At 34.0% G+C, this 27,617-nt stretch overlaps 1 protein-coding gene across 25 annotated transcripts in view; it reads left to right on the top strand.

The window, feature by feature from the left end:
• The window catches only part of PHF20L1 (PHD finger protein 20 like 1), a 124,683-nt gene that overhangs the window by 26,832 nt on the left and 70,234 nt on the right, over window positions 1-27,617 (top strand). For 11 of the 25 annotated variants that reach the window (XR_011965738.1, XM_072603039.1, XM_072603033.1 and 8 more), the window contains exons 3-8: window positions 3,469-3,640; window positions 3,797-3,881; window positions 8,011-8,099; window positions 8,334-8,423; window positions 20,407-20,614; window positions 21,548-21,676. Coding sequence is in view for 24 of the 25 variants with exons in the window: in XM_072603039.1 (XP_072459140.1) it covers window positions 3,469-3,640; window positions 3,797-3,881; window positions 8,011-8,099; window positions 8,334-8,423; window positions 20,407-20,614; window positions 21,548-21,676 (773 nt within the window). In the remaining variant the exon portion in view is untranslated. The remainder of the gene's footprint in view (window positions 1-3,468; window positions 3,641-3,796; window positions 3,882-8,010; window positions 8,100-8,333; window positions 8,424-20,406; window positions 20,615-21,547; window positions 21,677-27,617) is intronic. The other 14 variants (XM_072603035.1, XM_072603037.1, XM_072603036.1 and 11 more) reach the window with 5 other exon arrangements.

Below are 27,617 nucleotides of genomic sequence, written 5' to 3'. Positions count from 1 at the left end.
AACTGACATTCATATCATAATATCGTACTGAATAATATATCGAATTCATTGAGAAACTATACTGAATGATTTCTTCTACCTCAGAACTACATTTAAAAAAGTCAGCCAGAAGCTTGTAGGCAACAGGGAAGAGGTCATCCAGAAAAACTAGTGCCAACCCATGCAATAAATTGAGCCTCCCAGTTCTTCTAGAGATGTATAGAGGCATATGTAGCCCACAAGGCTCTCTGGGGACAGTAGAAGCGGAGGGTCACATGAGAAAGACCTAAGGAGGTCAGAAAGCAGGTCGATCAGAAAGTCCTAAGATGAGCACTTTAGAAGGCTCAGGAGTGGCAGTGATAATAGTGGAGAGACTCAATCTTTGACACCTCAGGGCCAGAGTGTCTGAGATCCCTTCCTAGAGATGTCGTAGAGGGTGCTGAAGATCTAATGCTCTGTATCTAAAAGATCCAGGGAGTGAAGGGCGTAATCTCAGGATTTAAAAGTAAGCATGAATACTCAGGGTGAAAGCAGACAAGGTTGACCATCCCATTGAAATACAAAGCAGGCCCTGACATTAAATACTAATCTAAAAATTTAAATAGAAAAGGTGAGTAAGTTAAAGAAAATATCAGCTGGAATGCAAACTTACTGCAGCTCTAGAGGTCTTCCAAAAAAGAGCCAATGAGTAACTTTGTAACAAGAGCAAGTAGTGTCTCAAAGGGGAAAAAAAAATGGATTTCTCACAAGGACTACATGAATACCTAAGAAGACCTGAAGCAAGAGGTGAAAAATTAAAAGCTCTGAAAGAAAGCCTTAGAAGGAAAGTGAAGAATTGCCTCAAAGAAATAATAAGCCTTACCTAAGAATCATATTCCCTGTATACCAGAATATGTGAAACTAATAACTTAGTGAAATTTATTAAAAGTAAAATCAAAAGGTTTAAAAAAATAGAAGAAAATGTAAGCTATCTAATACCAGAAATAACAGATCCGAGAAATGGGCCAAACAGAGATAATTTAGGAATTAATTGGACTCCTTGAAAACCATGATTTTAAAAATTTCCTAGATGTTTATATTTCAAGAAATCATAAAGCTGTCCAAATCCATTAGAAACAGAATAAGCAAAAATAGAAGGAATCTGTTGGTCCCCTCCTGAAAGAAATCTCAAAAGGAAAAGTCCCAGGAGTGTCATAGCCAAAATGCAAAACTCCAGATAACGAAAAATACTGTAAATATTCAGAAAGAAGCAGTTTAAGTAACAAGGGAAGTGCAGTTAGTATCATAGTAATACCTAACTTTTTATTTTTAATGAAAGGAGATCTTGGAGTACAATATTGCAAAAAGGATAAAGCTTGCAATCAAGAACAATTTCCCTAAAGCTGATACTGAGGAAGTACCCTTCAGGGAGAAAACATATCTGTGACTTAATATAGGAATTTGAAGTATTTCTTATGAAAAGAGTAGACCTGAGTAGGAAATCTCAAGTACTAGAGTCCAGAGAAACCTAGAAAGATAAATTTATTGAAATAACTAGGAGCTGTATGATGCAGTACTAACGTTCTATTTGGGATAGAGAAATAAGTTTCTTTCAAATCTTTAATATTTTCAAAAGGTATTGATATAGTTGAGAAAAATAGGTCTTGCAAATGGAGTGATTTTGTTCTGAGTTTTAATAGGAGAAAGACAAGGAAGAGTAACAAGAATACATTATTGTAGAATGGAGGAAAAGGGAGATGGAACTTGATTTTTCTCATAATTGGTATATGTGAGATGAAGTGCTGGTTGTTGTCTTTCATTCTCAAAGAGGAACAAAATGACATCACTATGTTGGAGTCATCACTATGTTGGAGTCAATGATACAGTGTGACCAACTGTAGCTGATCAGACCAGTATGAACTTGAAATGCTTTACTACAGGTTGGGCACAAATAGTCTAGATGAACATTTGGAGTAGAGATGTCTCTAAAATTTGTGTATGAAGTGTATGTAAGCATGGAATAAAGGGTAGGGGAAAATAGGCTTCAGATGAATCTCTCACCTGAAATGTACAAAGGAAGGTTGAATCACACAGATTTTGGTTTAGAAATACTAAATAAAAAAAAAACAGAAACAAGCAGGGACTGACAGGGTAAAGTTGGATGGTAGGTGAAGCTAAAAGGGAAGATAATACTGGAGAGTCATTCAACAAGTTTTTATTAAGTGCCTTCTATTTGTCAGGCTCTGTGTTGCAAGCAAAACAAACTTCCTAATCCTAAAAAGGAAATTAAAAGGGGGAAAAAGAGAAGCAGAAAGCCAGAATCTTAAGAGAGTACCCATTAATTGAGGAATGGCTGAACAAATTCAGTATATGAATAAAATGAAGTATTGTACCATAAGAAAAGACAAAAGATAATTTCAGAGAACAGTGGGTAGTTATCAACCTGATACAAAATGAAGTGAGCAGTATGATGACTAGAACTAGGAGCAAAATTGTTCATGTAAGGACAACAAAATTAACTAAAACAGCTTTGAAATAAGGTCAGAAATTAAGGATTGTAATCAAAACAGTGATCAAACCCAGCTTGCTGCAAGGCTTTTTTGTTTTGTTTTTTTTTGTATTTGATATTTCATGTGTAGTAGTGCATGACTTGGTCTTTTTTGACTCTTATTCTTTCTCAGTTACTGGCTAACCTTATGATCATATGTCTCCCATAATATCTCTATTTCTGGTGATAGTATTTGTGATATACTGCATGTATCTTTCTCTTGCCCTGTGGTTCATGTGCTTTTGATTCTGTTGAAAATATGGGCAGCCTGATTCATAGCCATGAACTCTCACCAGAAAAAGATTATTTAAAAACCAATAAAATGATTCTTCACATTCAATAAAGATATGCCATCAAATTTTATTGTTCATGTGAATTTGTTTTGAAGAATTTTATGTAATGACATAGAAGGAAGCACAGGATTAGAACCTTCTGCTTGTTCATGGATTTAAATTTGTAGCTCTGAAGCATAATATCATACGTAAGCCTGTTATAGCATGATTACAATAAATAATAGTTGTCTCTGTTTTCCAACTAGGATATAAAAGTGTCCATTAGAGTTTGGATTTAAAGTTATCACTCCATATAGGAAAAACAGATTCTGTATTTATCAGAAACTAGCTGTAATATGAGGTCAACTTGAGACATCTACTCTTTGTTTTTATTGATCCTTTTTCATATTGCTTTATACTTTAATTTGAAAAATCTAATAATGTTTTTGGTAAGAGAATTATATAGTGAAGAAGAGATGAGTTAGTTGCTTTCATTGTTTTTACGGGACTGACTTGGATTATGGATTTTAGTATAAGGCAAAACCACTGGTCACCACTATTGAGATTGTCATGACATCTTTTTATTTTTATTGATAAAAAATTCTTTTTAGGTGCAGCAACTTGCTTCATGACTTGAAGGAACAAATTTAAGAAAATTAGTAGTATCAAACGTTCCTTTTATTGTTTAAGGTACCCATCAAGAATTGAAAAAATAGACTATGAGGAGGGTAAGATGTTGGTCCATTTTGAACGCTGGAGTCATCGTTATGATGAGTGGATTTACTGGGATAGCAATAGATTGCGACCCTTAGAAAGACCAGCACTAAGAAAAGAAGGACTGAAAGATGAGGAAGAATTTTTTGTAAGTAACAAACTGATATACTCCTTCCTTTTGGTAGCTATGTAATTTTTTAAAAAAGAATTGTATTAGATTTCACAACAAAACTTGACTTTTTTAAAAAAAGAAATGTCTTTATTTTTTACTCAAGTTATTAATCATTAAAGTTGTCTAAAATAGGACTTTAAAGCTGGAGAAGAAGTTCTGGCACGTTGGACAGACTGCCGATATTACCCTGCCAAGATTGAAGCAATTAACAAAGAAGGTATGTATTTAGAAATGATGTTTAAAGCAAAGACAAAAAAAAAAAGCCAAAAGTCAACTTCACCTCTAGTTCTAATTTGTGTAGTATCTCCATGTAGTTTCCATTTTTACTGGCACATTACCTACCGTTGTTTCTTTTTGAAAACCTTTAACATTTGAGCATTTTGGATTAGTAAAAGTTTATCTTACTTTTGCAGATAAGTAGAATGAATGAATGAATGATGAATAAATGAACAATTAAACTTTCTTTTGGTAGGTAATGGATTATAGTTCATCATTTTGACGATTTTTCTACATCTCTTTGATAGCTTTTTGGCCATTTTACAATTCGAATAAGCATTGTTTCAGTTAAAGAAACATTAAGCCTATGTGCTGGCTTAGGCTTTATGTTTACAGCAGGGAGTAGAAAAGGGTAAAGAAAAAGGTTGATATCCTTTTTTTGGTCATTTAAGTAAGATGTTTTGAAGATGAGTCTCAAAACTCTTTTTAGTCATTGTGGCTTTCATTTATCCAGCTTACTGTTTTATCATTTATATAATTGACAATGCATTAGGTTTTTTTTTTTAATTTTGGGACTATTACTAAAATGTTAAGAGAAGGAAAAAACAATGGAATAGTCAGAGAGATGTTAATATATCAGTTATGTAATGTTAGCAAAGTATTTTTCTCACATTCAAGAATTATCCTTACTTTACAGATGAGAAAACTGGAAGGTTCAATGACTTGTTTCACATAGCCAGTTAATTTCTGAGGCAGCATTTGAGTCCTGATTTCAGTCTATTACCTTGCTTTATTGCTACCCTTTTCTTCATGTCTTAAGACTATGAAATAACATCCTGTTGTATTCTTGGAAGGTGAGAAATGCTTAAAAAAAATAGAAGTTAATTATCCAAAGGAAACTTTGACATTTATAAAATAAACTGGAAAGAGCAATACTTGTCATTAGTAGCTGCTAATTATAAATGTAGAGCTATTTGCAAATAAATGATGACCTTTTCTAAAATAAAATATAAAAATTCTGCCTTAAATAGTCACCGAAGTGGAGATGAGAAGAGAAGTATTAGTATTAGCAAAATTTTAAAAAGGGACATAGAAAGGAAGGTAAAGTGAAAAAAAACCCAGCAGCTTGACTATGAAGATTAAAATAATTGAACAAAGACCTTAGCCTAAGCCTTCATTTCTTGTAATAAAAATGACAATAATTTGATTACATCTGACATAGCTGCAACAAGGGGAAAAGTGGTGTTTTCGAGACTTCTGCTTTATAGGTTAAGGTTGTATCTGACTGTAGTCTATTCCCAGCCTTAATTCTGCAAGGTTGTCCAAGCACCACTAAATTGTTCATAGTCAACTACATCTTAGAAAATGGAATTAGTACAATGTTCATACATTGTAAGTTCACAAGAAAGTTTTATTGCTTGAATGAAGAGCAAGGATGACCCTTTTTCCATAATTCTAAAACTAAACACTCTTAATGATTGTGCATTATATATGATACGGTGTTGCATGAATTTACGTGTATTTTGTATATATGTATACATTCATATATTTGTGTGTGTGCATGATTATTAACTCTTCTCCTTAAGCTCTAATATGTCTACTTCCTGTCACATTTGTTCATGGGCTCTTAAAATGTATATATAAGTTAATATATGTTGTTCCAGCATTATATGGTTAGGTCCCCTGCTGATGTCGAAAGCCCTTAGTCAGTGATCAAAACTTTTAGTCGTTCTTTCTAGAAATATTTGTTGTGTAACTTATCTGAGTAAGTTATATCCCTGTACTTGAGCTTTGGGCAGCTAGGTGAAGCAGTGAATAAAGTGCTAGTCCTAGAGTTGGGAGTGCTTACTGGACTTGTGACCCTGGGCAAGTCACTTCACCCTGTTTGCTTCAGTTCCTTCATCTGTCAAATGAGCTGGAGAAGGAAATGGCAAACCACTCCACTATTTTTGGGAAGAAAACCCCAAAAGGGGTCATGAAGAGTTGGACACAACTGAAATGACTGAACAATAACAGTCAAATTTGAGCTTTAGTTATATTTGGGGAAACAGAATTAGCTCATATGCATTCTTAAGTGGAGAGCCATTTGTGGCAGGTATTCTAAGACCAATAGGTATTTAGAGAAGGAAGAGATAAATGTGGATTGAATAATGATAGATAGATAGGATTTATTTTGGGAAAGAGCTAACAATAAGACATTTTGTACACTGGGAAAAACAAAAACAAAAGTGTGATACTGAGGTTGTATGTTATGATACTGAGGTTGTATGTAATATGTGCAAAGGATAGTGTACAAACTGACCTTATTGGAGAGAAAAGTATGTTTTGAAAAGGAGCAGTCAGTCAAAGTTGGATAGCTAGAGTGGTATCTCAAGCAGAACCATCATAGTCAAACATGATCATTTCAATGTAATGGCAGGAGGCAGGAGGAGTACAGTTTTACTTAAGTTAGTGGAGTTGAAATTGACTTTAAATCATACTATTATTTAAGCATCTGTGTATTTTTTTTTTAAAACACTGATCAGTTACATGCTTCCATATGTAAACCATTTGTGTATGTACATAATGTTAAATATTTGCCACTGAAAATACTAAATTATATGCTGTTTAGTAAAAATACCAAGCTAAATATATTTTATCAAGTAATATTTTTGTAATTAAAATATTTGGATGAAATAAGATCATGAAGCACTGTCATGATACAAACCCAAACACTGCACTAATTAACAAATGTGCTAATTGTATTAATGCCTATGAGAAAATGAGTGCCTTTTAATTTCTATCTTTTTATTTTCCATTTCATAGCAGGAACCTAGACTTAACTGAGGTGCTTCCCTTTTCTAAGGTGCATATAATTAAGGCAAAGACATTTATTTAAACTATAAATGATTATCTCTCACATTAGACATAACTGGAATTCTAATGCTTTAGAAACAGCCTGGTTTACTGGAATGAACAAAGGTCTAGAAGTTGAGGCCTGGGCTCTAGATTTCACCCTATTATTAATTTAGCTACATAACCTTGGGTGAAGTCATTATCTCTCTATGCCTTAGTTTCCTTCCTCCTCTATAAATTGAATGGTTGGATTAGATGATACTGTTTTTGTGGGTTTTCAAATAAAATGTACTCTTTTGATGATTATAAATCTGTTCATGTATTTTCTGCATATTAATTTTTGGGGGTTTATATATTCTTTTCAATATTTTGATGAGAATTAGCTTTCAGAGTGTAGAGTAATGCTTGTGGAAATACTGTCAAGCATGTATATACACACACATATAGTATGTATATATGGGGGAGAGAGAGAATGTGCATTTTATTTCATGGTGATTATCATAATTATATGCCTCAATTGTACTAAAGCATACCTTTTCAGGGAAACATTAGTCTCCTTGTTTTGAATTATTATCATCCTAAGAGTAAATATATAGAGTTGTCTTTTAGTGGTCCTGAGAATGCAACTTAATAAGCTATGATATTCTGGAGGTTCTTGTTTAGGTTAGATTGGATAACCTTTAAGGTTTCTTCCAATGTTGAGGTTTTGTGAACTCAGCGGTTTTTTGGTTTTTGTTTTTTCCTCTTAAGAATATTTTATATTTTTCAATTACATGTAAATATAGTTTTCAACATTCACTTTTGTAAGATTTTGAGTTCCAATTTTTTTCTCCCTCTGTCCCTTCCCACACCCCTCCCTCCAAATGGCAAGTAATCTGATATAGGCTATACCTGTATAGTCATATTAAACATTTCAACATTAGACATGTGGAACAAAAGGGAAAAACCACTAGAAAGAAAAAAATGGGGAAAAAAGAGAGAAAAAATCTTATACTTCGATCTGCATTCAGACTCCATAGTTCTTTCTCTGGCTAGGGATAGCATTTTTCATTGTAAATCTTTTGGAGTTGTCTTAGATCATTGCATAAGAGCTAGATCTATCCAAATTGATCATCCCATAGTGTTGCTGTTACTGTGTAAAATGTTCTCCGGGTTCTGCTCACTTCACTAAGTGTTATTGTGAACTCACTTATTGTAGTCATGCAGTGTTTTTTCTCTCAATGTATGGCTAGTTAGATTTAAGGGTTGTACCTGATGGCTGAATTTTGTAATTAATGAAATTAATCATGTTTCAGGAACATTTACAGTACAATTCTATGATGGAGTTATTCGATGTTTAAAAAGAATGCACATTAAAGCCATGCCAGAGGATGCCAAAGGGCAGGTAAGAATGTTCAGTTTTCCTAGTTAAAAAATCATTTTTATCTATTGAAGACTAAAAAGGCATTCATGAATGGTGACCTATAGCTATTTGTTTTTAAAGAATAAAATTAATTGTAGGGTTATGTGCTGATAACCCCAAATAGCAGCACGTAAGTGAGGCCTTGAATGTCACAGAAATTATACACATTATATTTGCTTTTTTGGTTTTAGACCTGCTAAAGTTATAGGTCACTAGTTTCTGTTCCAGGTGAAATCCCAGCATCCACTAAGCTGGTGTTGTCCTATCGACCCAGCTGGAGCGTGGAACCAGTCTGTGGGAAGTCAGGTAAGTGCCTCTTTTTACAGTATATAGTGTGGCTTTGAAAGTTATTTTTTACTATAAAATTTTATATTGAGTTTTCTTTTTATCCTCTCTCCCTACCCCAAGTCATACTAATGTAGCTTTCTTAAAAGGCGCTTACCTGACCCTCTGTAGGCTGTTTTCTCATAGGTTACTGTATCTGATATAATATGATCAATTTAGTTAATACTTTGTTACAATTCAGAGCAAGAATGAATATTAAGCATTCATAAGAGAATTTGGGGTATGATTTAAAATCACTTACGCATTTGTTAAATATATTTGTTGAAATCCTAGAAAGAAAGGTGCCAGTAGAAGATTAAAAATAATACTTTTTATATTCTGCTGTTATTTGGGATTTTCAGCACCTGGACCTACAATTAAGCACTAGAAAGTAATTTTAAAAGTGATAAATTTGAAAATTCAGTAAAATAGTCTTTTTGTGGTTCAGAGATTGCGTAGTGGTCTAATGTTTCTTTGTACTTTGTGGAAAGTAGTAGTTTTTGTAATAGACTATCTGCAAGGACATTGAAAAATAATTGTGTGTCAATTTATTGGCATTACATAATAAATTCTAACCAGCTAAAGATTTTCTCTTAAAAATTTGCTCCTAAATTGTTTTCTTGGGCAAAGAAATTTAAAAAATTGTTTTTCAGGCAACTAGATATTTTTTACTCTTCAATATTTGTGAAATGGAATAACTACAGACAGCTCCCACTAGCAGATTTTCCCTTGCTAATATGAAAGCAAAACTTACTAATTTAAAGGGCAGATTTAGAAGTGCTTTTGAAGTGGAACCACTGGTACATCTGCATATGTACACAAAATGTTATTTCAAAAATTATTTAGAATTTCATTATTTCAGAAATATTGTGAGTTCTTGGATTTTTTTATGGAAAATGTAATGTAAAAGTAGGGAAATACTTTCACACTTCTATATTTAATTAAGGCTCATTATTGGTTTAAACATTTTAAAAGTAAAATTTTATTATCCTGGTTAGTCATATACCCCCAAAATACAATAATAAGATAGCTTTAGGCTTTTTTAGGCAATTTGCCATAGTGACTCAAAAACACAAATAATTCTAGAGTAGCTGGTTACAAATATTTCCGTATTTAAAAATCAATTTAAAAATTAACTTTAACACATTTTTGTATTTATGTCATATATTTTATGGTAATCCAACATAAGAATTTTTTAACTTCATAGGACAAGTTGTTTGGAAGGAAAGTTAGATATTAGACTTTTTTCTTCAGTTCTAATTTTTTATTACATATGCAAGGAAGTATTTTTGAATGAAATATTTTAATCAATACTTTGATTTCATGCAGCTCTTTTTCTGATGTCCTCACAAGTTAACAAGTGGTGAGGCATGCTCATTTTGATATTAGGAAACCCCACAATGGTCATATAGACACAGGAAATTTAAACTTTTGAGTTTGGAAGGAGTAAGTTACTTTAACTGATAAAGTAAAGATGACAAAGTACAAGGATATCAGGGCCCTCCTGAAATGTTTACATTGTACTCTTTCAACTAGCCTCAGGGTAAAAGAAACAGAAAACAAGAAATTTTCAATAAAATTTGAAAACTCCTATTTTTGTGACTTCCTTGAAGCTAATTCAAATCCTTTCATTAGGGAAAGTCTAGTATTAAATTAACTTACTTCAAAACATATCTCTTGGAAATAGGAAGTTAGAAAATTTAAATGTCCTTAATTGGTCAAGTTTGCATATGGAAATTGTTGATGTGGAATAGTGGAGATGTGAAGTCCTTCCAGGAGGAAGAGAAACTTATTTATGTGAAAAAAAGGATAATTGGAGGGAGGCTGCACTGACAGAAGGACTTGATTCTTTTGCTTTCTGAGAACAATACATTCATGAAAATAGTAGCAGCAGTTGCTGTATGGAAAAATTGTGGGGGAAGGAGGTGCAGAATTGGCAGATTTGATGTTAGGTGGCACATAGCACTTCTCTTGACTGTCATCACTTCAGATCTGGACTAGAAAAAAAGCATAGCAGTTCCCTCAGGCTTGTTGTGAGGTTCAAATGAGCAGATTTTTGTAAAGTGCTTAGCACAGTACCTGGCATATAGTAGGTGCCATAGAAATGTCACCTCTCATCATCATTAATTAGAGAAGGCAAGTTTGAGCTATAATGCTTTTGATCTTTGGGCTCTATGGGTCTGTATTTAGAGGAAGGAAGTAGAGGAGTCTTTATACTTCTTTTTATTCTTATCTTGTTTACCACATGAGGACATGACAACTACCTCTAATTCAGTTAAATATTAGTATTTTTTTAGATCAATTCAACAAATATGAAGTGCCCACTATACAAGTCATTCCATGCTGGAGGTACAAAACCCAAAATAAATGCCCTCTGGGAGTTTACATTCTTCTGGATTGGGGGGATACCATATGTAAACAGACAGGTAAACTGAGTAATGCAAAATGATATTAAGAGGCAGAGAACATTAACTGACTGGAGGATCAGAAGGTGTGTGTTATCCAAGTTGTGTTGGGAAGGAAGGCCAGGATTCTGAGGCCAAGAAAATGAAAGAGAATGTTCTAGAACTGAGGACTCAGCTATGCAAAAGTCCAGAAATGGGTGGGCAGGAGGAATGTCTTCAGAAAAGAGCTAGTAGACCATTTTAACTCTATATTAAGCACATTCACGGGAGTCCCATAATATGAAATGATTTTGGAAAGGTATGTGAAATCTAGATTGGAATACTGTAAATACTACCTTTCTAAGAAGCCCCTGTTTATATTCTAGATGCCTCAGGATATCATAGACAACCCTTTGAAACGCTAAAACTGACAGATTATTTTTCAATAACAAGAATGTGTCATAACCAAACTTCCCTTTCATGGTTGAGAGTGCTTGCTGTAACATACATAATTTAACCAACCTTCTGAGACCAGACCTACTCATCCTCTTTGCCTAGTTTTTTGTACTTCACTCCTCAATCCCACTTGTATTTTGCTATATCTTCCCTTAGGAGGATTGTTCTGTGTTCTCTCAAATTGCTAGTAAGAGATGACACAAACTCTGCAGGGAAAGGCATCGTATAAGCTGTAATGCTAAAGATAAGTAAAGAAAAATGAGTAGACAAGCTAATGAAACCAGAAATACTTGGTGGAATAATAAGATTAAAAATCACAGAATTGTTAAACACTTATAACTCACTGATAAGGTCACTGTCAACATTAACCTGTATTCACAACAGAAAAGGATTGTTAATTCACCTAGTTGCTTCTGGTACGTGAAGGAAAATAATTATACTAATAGCTGATAGTTTATGTAACCCTTTACACATGTTCCTCTTTCTGTGAAGTAAGGAGTACAGCTGTTACTATCTTATAAGCTCTCTGTGAGTGGGAAATTTCATTTTTTTGTATTTAATTGTCCAGTGCCTTGTACAGTACTTGGTTCCAAAATAGTTGTTGATTGATCCCACTTTTACAGATAAGACTGTAACTGGTCACTGGCACAGGACCGCTCAGCATGGTGTGCCCACATCAGAAAGGGTGCTATGCTCTTTGAGCAAAGCAGAATTGAGACAGCACAAAGTAAATGCAGGATGTGCAAATTTGGGATATCCACTCCAAATATTCACATGGACTATCTGTGCCAACCTGTGGTAGAGCATTCCGAGCCCGTATTGGTCTGATCAGCCATAGTCAAACACATTGAAATTTCACTCTATTATTTTGATGTCATTTTGGTCCTCTCCAAAGAGGAAGGACAACAACCACAGATTAGACAGTGATACTCTGGAGAGTTTTAACTGATTTGCCTACGATAAAAAAGTTGTTAGAGGTGTGATTCAAATCCATGTTTTCTTCTGTTTCAGTGCTTTTTCTTTTATATGATTATCGTTGTTCAGTTGTTTCAGTATTGTCCAATTCATCATAACCCCTTTTAGGCTTTTCTTGGCAAAGATACTGGAGTGGTTTTCCCTTTCCTTCTTCAGCTCATTTACAGATGAGGAAACTGAGGTAAACAGGGTCAAGTGACTTTCCCAGGCTCACACAGCTGGTAAGTGTCTGAGATCAGATTTGAATTCAGGAAGTTAAGTTGTCCTGACTTCAGGCCCAGCATTCTATATCCTCTGTGCTACCTAAACACCCATATCTATATGCATACTTCTTTTATATGATGATGCTGCTCAAAGAGAAAAGAATAATAATATTGACAGTCTTTAAGGTTTTAAAGAGCACACAGGTTCTTCTTGACCATTTAGATTTAACAAATTCAAAGTCATGGTCTCATTAGTTGCCCTTTTCTTCTAGGCTCTCAAAGAGATGAGTAGGTGGAAGGGATGTTTTTCTCTTTAGCTAAAAGCCCATGCCTTGATCAGTTTCTCATAGAGACAGAACATTCAGAATCAGAAGAGGCCTTAGAAATAATGTCACCCAACCTCCTTGTTTTGATAGGTGAAGAAATTAAGGCCGTGTAATTCCTACAGCTGTGGTATTTTAAGTTATTTGGCCATTTGTTTTGGAGAAACAGTGTTCAAATTAATTTTTGAAAAAAGCCTTAGAGTATTCTTGAGGAAGAATGATTCCCTCCTTCTCTTTTGCCTTTCCCTCTTCCCACCAAATATCTCTGGCTTTATTAGCTTGTCTACTCAGTCTCTGGAAATGTCTTCCCAAACCTAGGAATTGGTTATTGAGAGAGGTCTGTGTATTAAGTTTGCTATCCTAGAATGTGCCTCATCATTCCCTTTACTTTGTCTCTCTAAATAATTTACTAGATAAATCCTGTATGTTAACTATTTCTTAATCTTGCTTCTCCACCATTGTTTACTGTGCTGTCAAAATAAAAGTATCAGTTCTCTTCTGTTCTGGAAGCCAGAACTTTAATGATACTTTTCATGACATTTGGTATCTAAACATTTTCTGTTTCTATGTAGATAGACAGTTTAGATGCTCTTCAAGATGGTCTCTACATCTTCCTTAGTAATATAAACCAGAACCAGATATTACTCCAAATAATTCTGAATATGATTAGAGCATTGTCTCAGTTTTCTACTTGACCATCTTGAAGAGCTAGAGTCATCTAGATGCAGTGGATAGAGCACCAGACTTGGAGTCAGGAGTTCAGATCCAACCTCTGATACTTACTTAGCTCTGTTAACCCTGTTTGTCTCAGTTCCCTCATCTGGAAAGTGAGCTAGAGAAGGAAATGGCAGACTACTCCAGTGTCTTTGCCAAGAAAACCCCAAAATCGTGTCTCAAAAAGTTGGACACGTCTGAAATGACTCAACAACAACAACAGCAACATATTTCTAAGTATGCATCCTATTTTTGAGGTGTGCTTTTAAACTAGTGTATTGCATTGTTGACACGTAGTAGACACCTAGTAATGCTAGTTGACTGACTGACTAACTCATTTCAGGACTGTTCATGTACCTTTTTGAGCAGAAGTTGGCTACACCCAGCTTGTCAAATGGATAAACAGTTACTTAGCTTTATTTTTATTTATAGCTTACATTTTACTTCTTTTTCTACTGATTATCTTTATATAATTCCTTTTGGAAGCCAGCTTCCCCAAAAAGGTTATATATCCTAAAACCTCTTGTAGCTCAGCTACTTGTTTAATAAGTGAGAGTTAACAGTTATATTTGCTTGGTATATGCTATTGCTTCTTAAAGCCTACAGTTCCAATATTGAGCAATTACTTGTAGTGCTTTTAACAGTCTAGTACAGTAGAAAAGATGCTATATTTATAGGGAGAAAAGACCTGAGCTCAAATCCCACTTCTTTTACTTATTTTCTGAGTGGCCTTGGTCATATCCCTTTTTCTCTCTTGGTTCAGTTCCTTCTCCATAAAATGAGGGAATTGGATTAGATGGTTTCTCAAGTCTGACTTTAAATCTGTAATCCTATGATCTAGACCAGGGATGGAACACTTTCGGCCTCAAGGCCACATATAGCCCTCTAGGTCCTCAAGTACAACTTTTTGACTGAATCCATACTTCATAGGACAAATCAGCCCTCCCTCATTCAAAGTCAGCTACAAGTCATGTCATCATCTTGATGTCATGGTCCTCTTCAAGAACAAAGGACAAACACAACAACCCCTCAACGAAAAGATTTGTTCTATAAAACTTGGACTCAATCAAAAGGCTACATCCAGGGACCTAGAAGACCACATTTGGCCTCGAGGCCACAGGTTCCCCACCCCTGAATTCTAGACTGCTCTTCTCTTTCTCACCTCCATGATTCATTTATGAACTGTAGCTCATTTTCCATATGTAATATCCATTCAAAATATATATACTGAAGAAATAACTCAATGGATTACCCATCTGAGTGCCTGGCATAGTTTAGGCAATAGACATTTTTCATCCATTTGGTTTGGATTGTTAGGCTGGTCTCTCTTGAATAGTCATTAATTTTATGGAAGGGTACTATTTTATTCTGAAGCTTAATGTAGTCAGTACAGTGTTATATGCAGATAATACATGTAAAGGACTTTATCAAGTAGAGGAAATCTTTTTTTTCTGAGTCTTATTTAATATTTTGTTTTTCCCAATTACATGTAAAAATAATTTTAATATCTGTTTTTCAGATTTTGAGTTCCAAATTTGCTCACTCCTCTCTCCCCCTTCATTGAGAAGGCAAAACAGTTTGACATAGGTTCTACATGTTTAGTCAGACAAAATAAATTTCCATGTAAATCATTCTGTGAAAGAATATACAACCAAAAAACTGCCCCCAAAATAAAGAAAGTAAAGAAAAAATATCTTTGATCTGCATTCAGGCTCTCCTACCAGTTCTTTTTCTGGATATGGAAAGCACTTTTTTCATAATAAGACAATTCACAATAAGACAATTCTACAGAATTGTCTTAGACCATTGTATTGGTGAGAATAGCTAAGTTGTTCATAGTAGATCATCATACAGTATTGCTGTTACTCTTGGTGTGCAGTGTTCTCTTGGTTCTGCTTATTTCACTTTGTATCAGTTCATGGAAATCTTTCCATATTTTCCTGAGAGCATCCTGCTCATCCTTTCTTAAAGCACAGTAGTATTCCATCACAATCATGTACAATACCTTGCTCAGCCATTCCCTCATTGATGGACATCCCCTTGATTTCCAATTCTCTGCCATCACTAAAAGCTGCTATAAATATTTTTGTACTAATAGGTTCTTTTCCTTTTTGGTTTTTATCTCTTTGGGATACAGACCTAGTAGTGGTATTGCTTGGTCAAAGGATATACATGGTTTTATAGCCTGTTGGGCATAGTTCCAAATTGCTCTCCAGAACAGTTAAATACAACATCACCAATAGTACAGTAGTGTTTTAATTTTCCCACATCCCCTCCAACGTTTATCATTTTCCTTTTCTGTCATATTAGCCAATCTGACAGGTTTGAGATAGTCGCTCAGAGTTCTAATTTGCATTTCTCTCTTCAGTGATGATTTAGAGCATTTTTTTTCATATGACCATAGGTAGCCTTGATTACTTTGTCTGAAAACTACCTGTTTATATCCTTCAACCATTTATCAGTTGTGGAATGGCTCTTATTTCTATGAATTTGGCTCAGTTTTCCTAATGTTTGAGAAATGTAGTCTTTATCCGAGGAACCCACTGTAAAAATTTTTTTTCACAGTAATGATTACTGTGTATTTTTTTATTTCTCCCCTGTTTATCCTACTTTTTCTATCTTTTTACCCTGTCCATTCTCAAAGGTGTTTTGCTTTTGACTTTTGCCTCCTTTAAATTGCCCTCCCTTCTATCAGATACTTCTCTCACCCCTTCTCTTATCCCCTTTCCTGCTTTTCTGTATGGCAAGATAGATTTCTGCATCTGAGTATGTATATTGTTCCCTCTTTGAGCCAATTCCAGTGAGAGTAAGGTTTGTGTGCTCCCCTCCCTGGGTTCCATTTTCCCCAATTCCCCCTCCAGTATAAAATCTCTTTCAGGCCTCTTTTATGTCAGATAGTTTATCCCATTCTGTCTCTCCCTTTCCCCTTCTACCAGTGCATTCTTCTTTCTAGTCCTGTAATTTTATTTTTTTAGATAATCATACCATCACATTCAACATAGACCTCTGCTCTCTGTCTATGTATACTCCTAATTACCTAATAATGAGAAAGTTTTTAAGAGTTATTTCCATGTAGGAATATAGTTTAATATTATTGAATCCCTTATGATTTCTCTTTCCTGTTTATCTCTTTATGTTTCTTTTGCATCTTGAATTTGAAAGTCAAATTTTCTATTTAGCTCTTGTCTTTAATAGGGAATCTTTTGTTCTCTGTAATTTTTATCTGTAAATTTCCTTGGAATGATCTGGTTTAGTTGCATCTTACACCAAGCTTTGTGCCAAATCAGTTCTACCTCTACCATTCTTCCTTCTTTTAAAAGGATTTACTGCTCATAGTTTTCTACCATCCTTCTCCACATAATATTTTCCAGATGATTTCATATTCTAATGTATTGTTGCCCTTGGCTACTGTGTCTTTCAGCTTGAAAAGGAGATCATGTTTTCTGGGTGAGATAGTTTCAGAGTTCTTTTGACCTAGATACTGCGGTGACAATTTTAGCTAAGCTTCTATAGGAAATGGTGATCAATACTAGTGTTGATTTTTAAAAGAATTTTCAGCTGTAGTATCTGGTTTTTAATAAAGTTGGAGATGTTGTGATTGCCTCTAGTGTTGTCTTATCCTTCTTTCCCTTCTAGTTTTTGGTTGACCTTGACTTTCATATTAGTTATTCAGTGGTCTGACTACTCAAGTGCCCACAATTGATTTAGAAATGAGAGCTACATCAGTAGTTAGTTATTTCTTTTCTGAATAGCTATTGTCATTTTCATAGGGAAAGGGGGGAAGGTTCCACATCTGCATGTCTGTCCATTCTGACTCTTTTGAAAAAAAAATCATTGTATTGGCATTCTAAGTAGTAAACATCCTTTGATATGTTTTAATTCTTATTCTGAACTTTATTATTTTTTTGGCTATTCTCTTTGTTCACATTCGTATTAAATTCATTTAACATCAGTGAGTGTGTGTGTGTGTGTGTGTGTGTGTGTGTAGTGACATGCTCTTGGTTCATAAGTTGCAATTAATTCATGGAAGTATTTTTGCTTAGGCTATTGAAAGGCATTGTCCAGTGAAATGATGTTTCTTTTTGTCCTTTGGACCAAGATAGTATCTCTCCAAGAAGAAAGAACTTGTGAGCCATGATTCTGTTTAGTTGAATATTCATCATGTCTCCTGGTTTCATTTGTAGTGGGATTGTCAAAATTGATTTGGTTTAGTTACTTTGTTAATATGTTGACATAGTGGTTTTTGGGTAAGGATTTCCCATCATAATTAGATTTTCTTTTGCCCTGTTGCTATGATTTCATTAGTGTGTATTAACATGTGGTATGGAAACTTTCTACCAACCACAATTCATGTATAGCTTACAGATCCAGAGACTTGCCTGGCCCACTGAAAGGTAAAAACATGAAATGCCCAATGTCACACAGGTACAGGACTTAACAGGGGTCTTCCCAAATCCAGAGATGGTTCATTGTCCTGTATATCACAATGTCTCCCCCACATTTAGAGTACCATAAGTTAAGTCACTGTTTATTGGTAAACTAAAAATTTTGTTATTCTCAACCTCTACCCTTGCTTTGGCCGCTCCATAATGATCAATGAAGAATAGTAAAAGACTGTTCAGACTCAGTGTTCCTTTCATATTTTTCCACTGGATGCATCGTCCAAAGAATTTGTCTTCTAGTGACGAACCTGCTATTGATGAGCCTCTCCATAATTGGCTAGACAATGGACATCCTGTGTACTTTACCCTTTCCAACATAGATGCTACTAAAACTTAGACTTTATTGGAATAGCCTTTGAGAACTCAGAGTGATCTTCATTCCATAATGAAGCATCGGAGTAGGATTTTTGTGAAGGATCTGACTTTAAAAATCATGAAGTTCTGTTTCTGATTTCATTTCTTTGCCTTTGCCTTTAAGACAACTGCTTTTTGCCTGCAAAACCTTTCATTTTCACCTCCACTTGTTAAACTTCTTTAATTAATGAATTTGAGCACTACTTGCTTAGTAGTGAAAATTGGTCTTCTGTGGAGGAGGAAGTGGATTAGTATTATTTAGTGAAAAGTAGCTTTATAAGTATCTCACCGTCATAGAAGTATTTGGCAATGGTCAGTTTGGCAATCCAGTTTGGCAGTTAGATCTTCAAACTAATTTATCATGGAGTTTCTATAACCATTGGGCTAAATATCTCTTCTTGCTATATTCTTTCTCATTTCTCAAATGTCCCACTTTTCCTACTTAAAATGCTTATAGGTTTTGTTATTACTTTAATTTCAAAACATTCCTTCCCTTACCTAGAGACCTATCACTCATAACAAAGATAAAAAAGAAAAAAAGTTCAGGAAAACTAACCAACATATCATCCAAATCCAACTCTGTGTGTAGTGTTCCATCCCTAAAAGTCCCTTATGTCTGCAAAAAAGGGAGGGAGGTGCATTTCCTATTTCTTCTTTGGAGCAAAGCTCATTATAATTGTATAGCAATCAGTTTCTGGAGTTTTTTTTGTTTTTCTTTTTTCTTTTTTTTTGTTCTTCCTTTATTCTGTTTTCTTGGTTGTTTATTTCACTTTGTTTTTGTGATCATATTCCATAATTTCTTGCAGTGTAATAATATTTCATTACTTCCATGTATCAAAATTTGTTTAGCCATTTTCAATTAATGATCAACGGCTTTCTTTCTTGTTCAGGACAAAAAGTGATGCTCTTTACGTGTATGGGATGTTTTTGTCTTTATAAAACCTCCTTGGGATAGTCTATAAATGGGATATCTTGATCAAAGGGTGTAGATTTTTACTCAGTATAAATCTCAATGAATTTTCCAGAATAGTTAGAACCATTCATACCTCCATTAGCAGTGTATTAGGGTGCTATTTCCCCACAATTCCAGCAACATTAACTATTATCTTATTTTGTCATCTCTGCCAATATGTTGGGTATGAGGTGAATTTTGAGAGATTTCCTCATTTTCATTTCTCTTATTTTTAGTGATTTGAAGCAGTCCTTTCTATAATTGCTATTATTTTTCAATTCTTCGTTTGAGAACTATTTGCTTGTATCTTTTGGTCACTGACTAGTGACCCACTGTCATTCTGAAGTGTTAACTTGTAGAATACGATGTTCAGATCTGTAGTGTAGTTTTAATAGGAAATCATAAGCTAATTAAAAATCAAACACCAGCAATCATATTGTAATATATTCCATCAGATACACTTTAATTTTGAAAAAGTATATTCTTAGAGGAAAAGAGAATTCTATAGAAATGTATTTCATTTTTCTTTGGAATAAAAATGCAAGTGTTGCTTCCTTTTTATACTTTTTTCATGAATTAAACTAGGATTATAGTATAAAATCATAACACTTTTATAATTACAAGGTACTTTAGAGATCATCTAGAGCATTCTCCTTTTACCTGTGAGAATACTAAGGCTCAGAGTGGTTCAGTGATTTGTCCAAGGTCATGTCAGTATTAAGTAGCAGGAATAGGATTGTTACACATTATCTGACTATAAATCCATTCTTTTTTTTTACTGAGCTTCCTTCTGTACAATGGAAGTGAAACCTAGCACATAAACACCTTACTACTTTTCCAGTTTGTCATGAAATTTATAATACTTTGATTTAGGTTTCTTGGAGCATGTCAGATTATATTCTTGTTGAAGTCTTAAGTAATTTGAAGGCTTACAGTAACCTGGGACCTGATATTTTTCCAGTTTATGGATGATTATACAGTCAGCTTAATAGGGAATTTAAAAGAAGACCTGCAAAATCCCTGACTTTGGTAATATTATCAAAATACATTTCAACAGATATTTTATAATTTTTAATTTAAAACTGCTTTAATTTATAAAAATGTTTGCTTTTTCTTGAATAATTTTAAATATTTTACATATTTTTGTCTTTCTTTTTTGGAGGATTGGATAGCTTTAGTCAAAGCAGCTGCTGCTGCAGCAGCCAAGAACAAAACAGGGAGTAAACCTCGAACCAGTGCAAACAGCAATAAAGATAAAGAAGAAAGAAAATGGTTTAAAATATCTTCAAAGAAGGAAGAAACATCAACCTCTACAGCCATACAAGAAGCTGAGAAAAAGGAAGAACTGCCAACATCAAGTGAAACTTTTGGTACAAAATAATTCTCATGTTTCCTCTTTCTTTAGTGGTGTACTCAAATTGTGTACTCTGTTCACCAAGAATTGTATACAACAAGGTATTGCATTAGGCTGTTTTTTTCCTTAGGCACCATGATTATCAACTTATATAGCCTATAGATCAAGGTTCTATTTGTTGGTTTCCTGGTTGGGAGATTTCTCCTTGCCAAGTATATATGCTAAGTAACTTGTAGATCAGAGCTGTCCAATTCAGATAGAGGCTACTAAACTGTACATAAGAATCCCTATGGCTATATGTTGACATAGAAAACCACATGTTAACATGATCTCTATTCTATTGGATTTTTACTTTGTTTGCTATTTCCCAATTATATTTTAATCAGCAATATTGGTGACCACATTGGGGACTGCAAACTGGACACCTCTCTCATTGACTGTAATGTTTTTGGTAAATACATAGCAATTCCTGTGGAAGGGGATATAAAAATAATTTTCTGGGTGGCCATTTGATGTGGAAAGGAAGATTTTCTCTGATTTTCTTGGCCAAAGAATCAATTTCTTAATAACATTTTATTAATAATATATAACATACTGATTATTTTTGCTGTAATTTTGAAGCATATTAGTTTTGTGCCAGCTTTTTTGGTTGCAAATTTTGACTAGTCAAAGTAATTCAGATAACCAAGATGATCTAAAATTAGGATTCTCTCTTTTCCTGCTTTTAGAATATGAGGAATGAATACTGGATTCAGGCATGTGCCATGTTCTGGTCAGTCTGGACAGGATTGGGTATACTATCAGAAAAGTCCTGATGCCTTTTGTTTTTACCTCCTCAAGAAATATGAAACTTATGTACAAAATGTTGTTTTTGTATTGTTAAAAAGATGTTTGTGTGTTTTAATTTTAAGTTTATTAATAAACTCATATATGTGTATTTCATTGATAGTAGGACTCCACGTAGAGACTGTTCCAAAGATGGTCTTTCCACAGCCAGAGAGCACATTATCACACAAGAGGAAAAGTAATCAAGGCAACTCTTTTCAGGCAAAGAGAGCTCGTCTTAACAAGATTACTGGTAAACTGTGATGACTTTTTTTTTTGCTGGGTTTGGGAATGTAGGGAATTAAAGTTTTCTTGTATCTCCCACTTATTTTTTCAGCAATAATTCATATAACATTTTAAGCTATTTTTGTCTGGATAGGGCACTTTATGTAATTGATGTTCTACTATGGTTCACCTCCCCCCAAAAAAATATTTGTTAAGCCCCTATGAGTGTCTGCCATATGTTTTTCTGTAAAATGAGAAAACTTGCACCTACCTCACAGGGATGTTGTGAGGGTCATAGAGGTTAAATTTTATAAAATGTTGTGATATTCTTTAATCAACCCAGAAGTAAGAATAATTTTCAGTGTAAGAAATGTACTGCTTTTTCCTGTAGACCTATGTGGATTTATTTATTGTGATTTTTTTTGAGAGATGTGAATTTTTTAATGAAATTATTCTTTCTTTAGTCTAGTACATTTTTAAGATGCTGTCACATCTCATTGGAAAAATAAAATTTTGTTTCTAAATAATTATTTTGTCAACTCTTTAGATAATATAGGTCTGTAATATTTATTCTTTACTTAACAAAATGATGTACAGTAATTCACCCCTTGTGTAGAAGTTTTTATTTCATTGCCATTTCCAGTTAATAAATGGAATAACAACATTACTGTTTTGGAAAGGGTCTAAATCTGCTTTAGAACTCTGAACAAAGTAACTTCACTGAATATAACTTCACTGAATATCTTATTTTAAAGATTAGAGAGGTTTTCATTATCTACAATTTAAAATTATTAATCTTTTTGTTTTTAAATAAAACATTTGCTTTCACTTAATAGAATTTTTGATTTGCTATTGGAGGGTAAAACTGTTTTATATGTTCATATCCTTCATAAGGTTATACTATTCCACATTTCTCATTAATGGCTTAATGCATCATCATAAACAGATTCATGTAAGGTTGTGAAATCCCATTGTGATACTGTTCAGCCATTTACCAATTCATAAAATATTTATGTGAAGCTAATTGTCCGTAATAATCCTTTTTTTTACTAGACGTAGTATTTTTATGGAACCACTTAATAGATATTAGTAAGAGTAAGCTCCTTGAGATCAGGAATTGTTTTATTCTTTTATTTGTATCAAATACTTAGCACAGTGCCTGCCACAGAGTAGGTGATTAATAAATGCTTTTCAACTGATTTTGCTAAATATCACATGATTCAAATTGTTTAATCCAGTAATTAATACTGCCAAAGTTTTTCGTGTGTGTTAACTCCATTAGACAGTGTGCTATTTTGTAGTTGAAATTATTCTTTAGAGTAACTAGCATTTACACAGTGCTTTAAGATTTACTAATAGCTTTACAAATATCATCTCTTATGCTCATTTTACACACGTGGGATCTGAGGCAAATAGTGATTTTTGTTGTTTTGGTTTTTTTTTAAGTGACTTGCCAATGTCACACAGCTAGTGACTGAACTCAAATCTTTCTCACTCCAGGCCCAGGGCTCTATTCATTGAGCTACCAGAAGTAATTAAAGTGAAAAGTAGAATCTACTAGTATACTTCATTGTAAAATTCATTTAGTGATTTTTCAATTGATTCATAGAAATGGAAATGTTGAAAACTTTAATTTTATTCTTTATTTGTTCTCTCTTGTTACCCCCACTTTCCCCCTTCTTTAGTGCTTAGGGAGGAACTTTTTTCTTTTTCTTTTCTTAAAGATAACTGCATCCCTTCCTTTTATTTCTTAAGAATAGAAACACTAGTGGCTTTGGAGAGAACCATATCCTTACTCTATTGGGGATTATGGTGACACTTTCAGACCCCATCCTTTGTTCAGATTTATAGTATTGTGTAACATCCCATGGCAAGATGGAACAGAATTGTTCTAACTCATGTGATTTAAGGAGAAATAGCTCTGCTGCAGGAGCAGAATTTGGAGAAGATGGAATTGCTGTACTCTTGAGATGTAGACCCCAGTTTTCTGACATCATGATTTTTTATCCTGATTACTTGTTTTTGATGACTCAGTATACCTTCTAGAACCTTACTGGGAATTCATGTGACCCTTTGAAGAAGATGGACAAATAGACTGGGATAATAATGTCATGACAACTTAACTCATAAAGATATATTAATTGTAAATGACCTTGAGAGCACAGTAGTGAGATGAAATAGAGGCCTTTATCCTTGTACCTCCCAGGAGGACACATGAATGATTCCTTAGTAACAGCTTCTGTTTATTGTGAGAGAGAAGTGAAGCCACTATGGTGCAGTTTCTTCAGCATCTTTTGGGAACTTTGAGTGGAACAGCGAACACTTAGCAGCAGCAGCAACAGCAGAAAAGCCCGAAATATAACACACTATTAGAATAGTATGAGCACTTGACTAGAATCCTCTCCTTACTCAGAATTTACTCTCTTTAATAGTTCTTCTCATGTAGATGCATATTATATCCTCATGTTACAACAGTTCTTTGTGTAAAAGAAATATATACTTAATGTTTGTGGCCTTGGTTGAACTACTAAATTGCCTGTACGCAGATAAATTTTATTTGTAATTGATGGGAGATAATGACAAATACAAGTACCATGCTAATAGTGTTTTTGTCTTTGACTATGACATGTTTGAACTCTACCATGTCTTCTGTTAGACACCGGGAATCTGGCTGTGTTCATAGCAGTAAGTCTGTGCTCTGAATCATTCCCCCCTACTTCCTATTTATACTTCTTTGAAACCAGAAACAGCCAAGTGGGTCATTCTCAGGGTGATATTTAATTCACATGCTCACTCTTTTCCACATTTTCACCGTAATTCCTACACGTTTTGTGCCCCCTTTTGTACAGCAGAAGTTCTTGACCTTTTTTGTATTATAGTCCCTTTTGATATTCTGGTGAAGCCTTTGTACCCCTTTTCAGAATAATATTTTTTAAGTGCATAAAATAAAATATGTGGATCTTAAAAGAAACCAATTATACTGAAAAACAGTTATCAACGTATTTAAAAATATTGTTCTGTATTTTAATTCAACTAATAGGCATGAGCCTGTAACTACATTTTTTAAAAAAACCATTTTTATACAGTTCATTAACATTCCATATAGATTACAACTTGTTATTCAGAGTATCTGCTATATGCATAATGCTTAAAAATTAATTTATAGAGTGAACTTAAAAATATAGTGGAAAGGCTGCGATCAATTTTCTGGAGTCAAGTAATTCACAAATTGTATTTTTATAGATAAGCATATGAATAGTCTAGGAAGTAGGAGAAGAGAGCAGCATTTGTCGTGTACGTTCTGTTTCCAAGACTTCATTTTGTGATAAGGCTAGGTAATACTTTTAAACAATCCCCAAGGTTTAGAACTGCTGGTAATTTGTTGTTAGCTTATGACAGTATTTCTCCTGCTTCAAGGGGGCTTATTTTACAAGTTCAGGTAAAAGATATAGAATCATTGCTTTAGGACTGGAAGAGACCTTAAACCTCAGTTCAACTCAGCATTTTGCAGAAGAGGAAACTGAGTCTCAGAGAGGTTAATAGACTACCTGCCCTGTTTGACACATGTAACAAGCACTAGATCCAGGTCGTGAACCCAGGTGCTAGACTCCAAAACCACTAACACCATGTTGAAAAATTCTTCCCACTCCTAAAAAAGGTGAAAAGGTTTAGGATTAGAGAAGGGATTAAGTGCTTTGAAATCTCAGGGTGTAAAATGATGGAACAACTTTAAAATTGTATCGTTTTATTCTACCCCTTTCTTTATTCCATGCTCCTAGTTATAAAGTTAGCCAGAAATATTTGAGCTTGGAAAATCTGTAGAGCAGGATTTTTGATATGTACTTTTTTTGCGCATGCCTACACACACACACATACATATGTATATACATACACACACACACTCTTATACATATGGGTATCTTTTTCCAACATAGGGTTATATGTTTTGAATTGGAAAGGGATTTTAGAGGCCACTGAATCTTACAACAACAATATGTATATACTCAGGGACAGTATATATACACGTATATTAACATATAGTTAGCTGACAGATAAACACATTTCAGGAAATGATTAATGCCAGCCTCCAAAATAATTACCTTTGTACTCTACCCTCTTCTTAGAGTAACAAACATTGACAGTGATGTAATTCACCCTCCAAAATTAATCTGTTTTTTTCCAGTTAGTACTTACTAACCTGTTCTTCAAGAGGATGTACCGTGGTTACCGAAACAATTTTTTAAAAATCAAGAATTATCAGATAAGGGTTAGTTAACTACAGATAGACATTGGGCTACTTTTCAGTGTAAAAAGAACTGTGTTCTTTCTTCAAGTACCCATTTGTTTTCTAATTCTTCCTTTGCCTCTAGTTTACATGAACTTTATCTTGGGTTATGTGGTGGTCATGTACTCTATCGAAGATCATTTTATTGTTGAAGCGTAGGTGTCTGGCCACAGTTTGACTTCGAAAACCAAAGGTTGATGTGTTTAATTTTCAAGTAACTTTTAAATAAATTGTCTAATATTTCTTTGTATTGTGGGGTTTTGCTTTTCCTTCACAAGTCCTTAAAATGAAATCCCTTTTTAAATGACTGGCTACAATATCTGAATGCTCTAATTTCATATTTTATGGTAGAATTTATCTAAATTTCCATTGAAAACTGTTGCAGCAACTTAACTGGCTTTTCGTTTTGTAGTTTTTCAGCATTTCCCATGTGATTTTAATATTGTATTTACTTTTGCTGCATTTTAATAATTTCTTTTCCGTGGATACCTCTTAAGGCTTGCCAAAGCCAAATTTATTTGCTGTTCTAATCCTACCAACTGGAACTTCTAGCATGTTGATTGAATGTTTTAAAAGCAAAAACAAGAGCAAAGAACATGTTTATGTTTGTACTAAATAGCCTCCAGTGTTTCTTTTAATTCTGAGATTGTAATTCTATAAATTTAAAATAATTGTCCCTTTAAAATTAGAGCTGTAAAAGACATAATAAGGTGACTTTTTTTTCCATAAGCAAGGAATTAGAAATTTTCTAATCATTTTACTTTTAATTTTTGATGATTTGTTGATTTTCAGTAATACCAGGTAGAGAAAAGTGAAGTGAAAGTGATTGTTAGTGACATTCCCTGTTGCATTGTCTCAGTGCAGCAGGCCAACAGATAATCCAACGGCTATATTAATACATGACATTAGGATTGGATTTGAAATGAGAATTGTATATTTCTCTGTGTGATTGGTTTTTCAACTAATTCTGGAAATAAGAGAATTAATTAGGTAATTTGACATAATCCTAGTCCTGGAAAAATTAAGTAGATTATTCTATAGAATGTTTTCAGTATCAAATGCAAAAGGACAGTGTGTGAAATAATATTTTCATTACAGAGCCATTGGTATTTGAGAGTTCTGTTTTCTCGAGCCTGTTAAATTGGTTGTTGCTGCTGATTGCTAGACATTTAGCTAGTTAATAGTGTTAGCTCTTGCTAGCATTTTTTAGTGCCACTGAGAGAAGCTAAAGCTTGATGTTATTTGATTCTTATGTAAGCTGATGAAATATAACTCATATAGCAAAGTCATTGTGAGAAAAAGTGACATTTATATAAAAGAACTTAACATTACCATATCCCAATCCATGTTTCATGTGTTTTTGGCATATTTTATTACAACATATTATGAGTATTTCTAGCTGTTTAATCCTGAAGCATGATGGCAGTAATTCTTGTATGGCTGGACAATGGTTTTCTTCTTACTGCTTAGGAAGGGTTATGATTGGCTCGCTCTGAAATGGCACTCCAAACTTTGATGATCTTACAGATAGAGTGTGGTTTCAGCCAGTGCCTGGGATATTTTCTATCTGAGTTGAACAACACGAAAGGTGTCTGCCTTGGAAAAAGACTCTGAACCATACTTTCATTTGGTCATTTAAGACAGGATTTTAATGTTCAGTAAAACGTCATCATCTCCTAGATAA

The sequence above is a fragment of the Notamacropus eugenii genome, chromosome 4, assembly GCF_028372415.1.
Source record: "Notamacropus eugenii isolate mMacEug1 chromosome 4, mMacEug1.pri_v2, whole genome shotgun sequence".
NCBI classification, from domain to species: domain Eukaryota; kingdom Metazoa; phylum Chordata; class Mammalia; order Diprotodontia; family Macropodidae; genus Notamacropus; species Notamacropus eugenii.
This window is presented reverse-complemented; position numbering and strand designations above follow the sequence as displayed.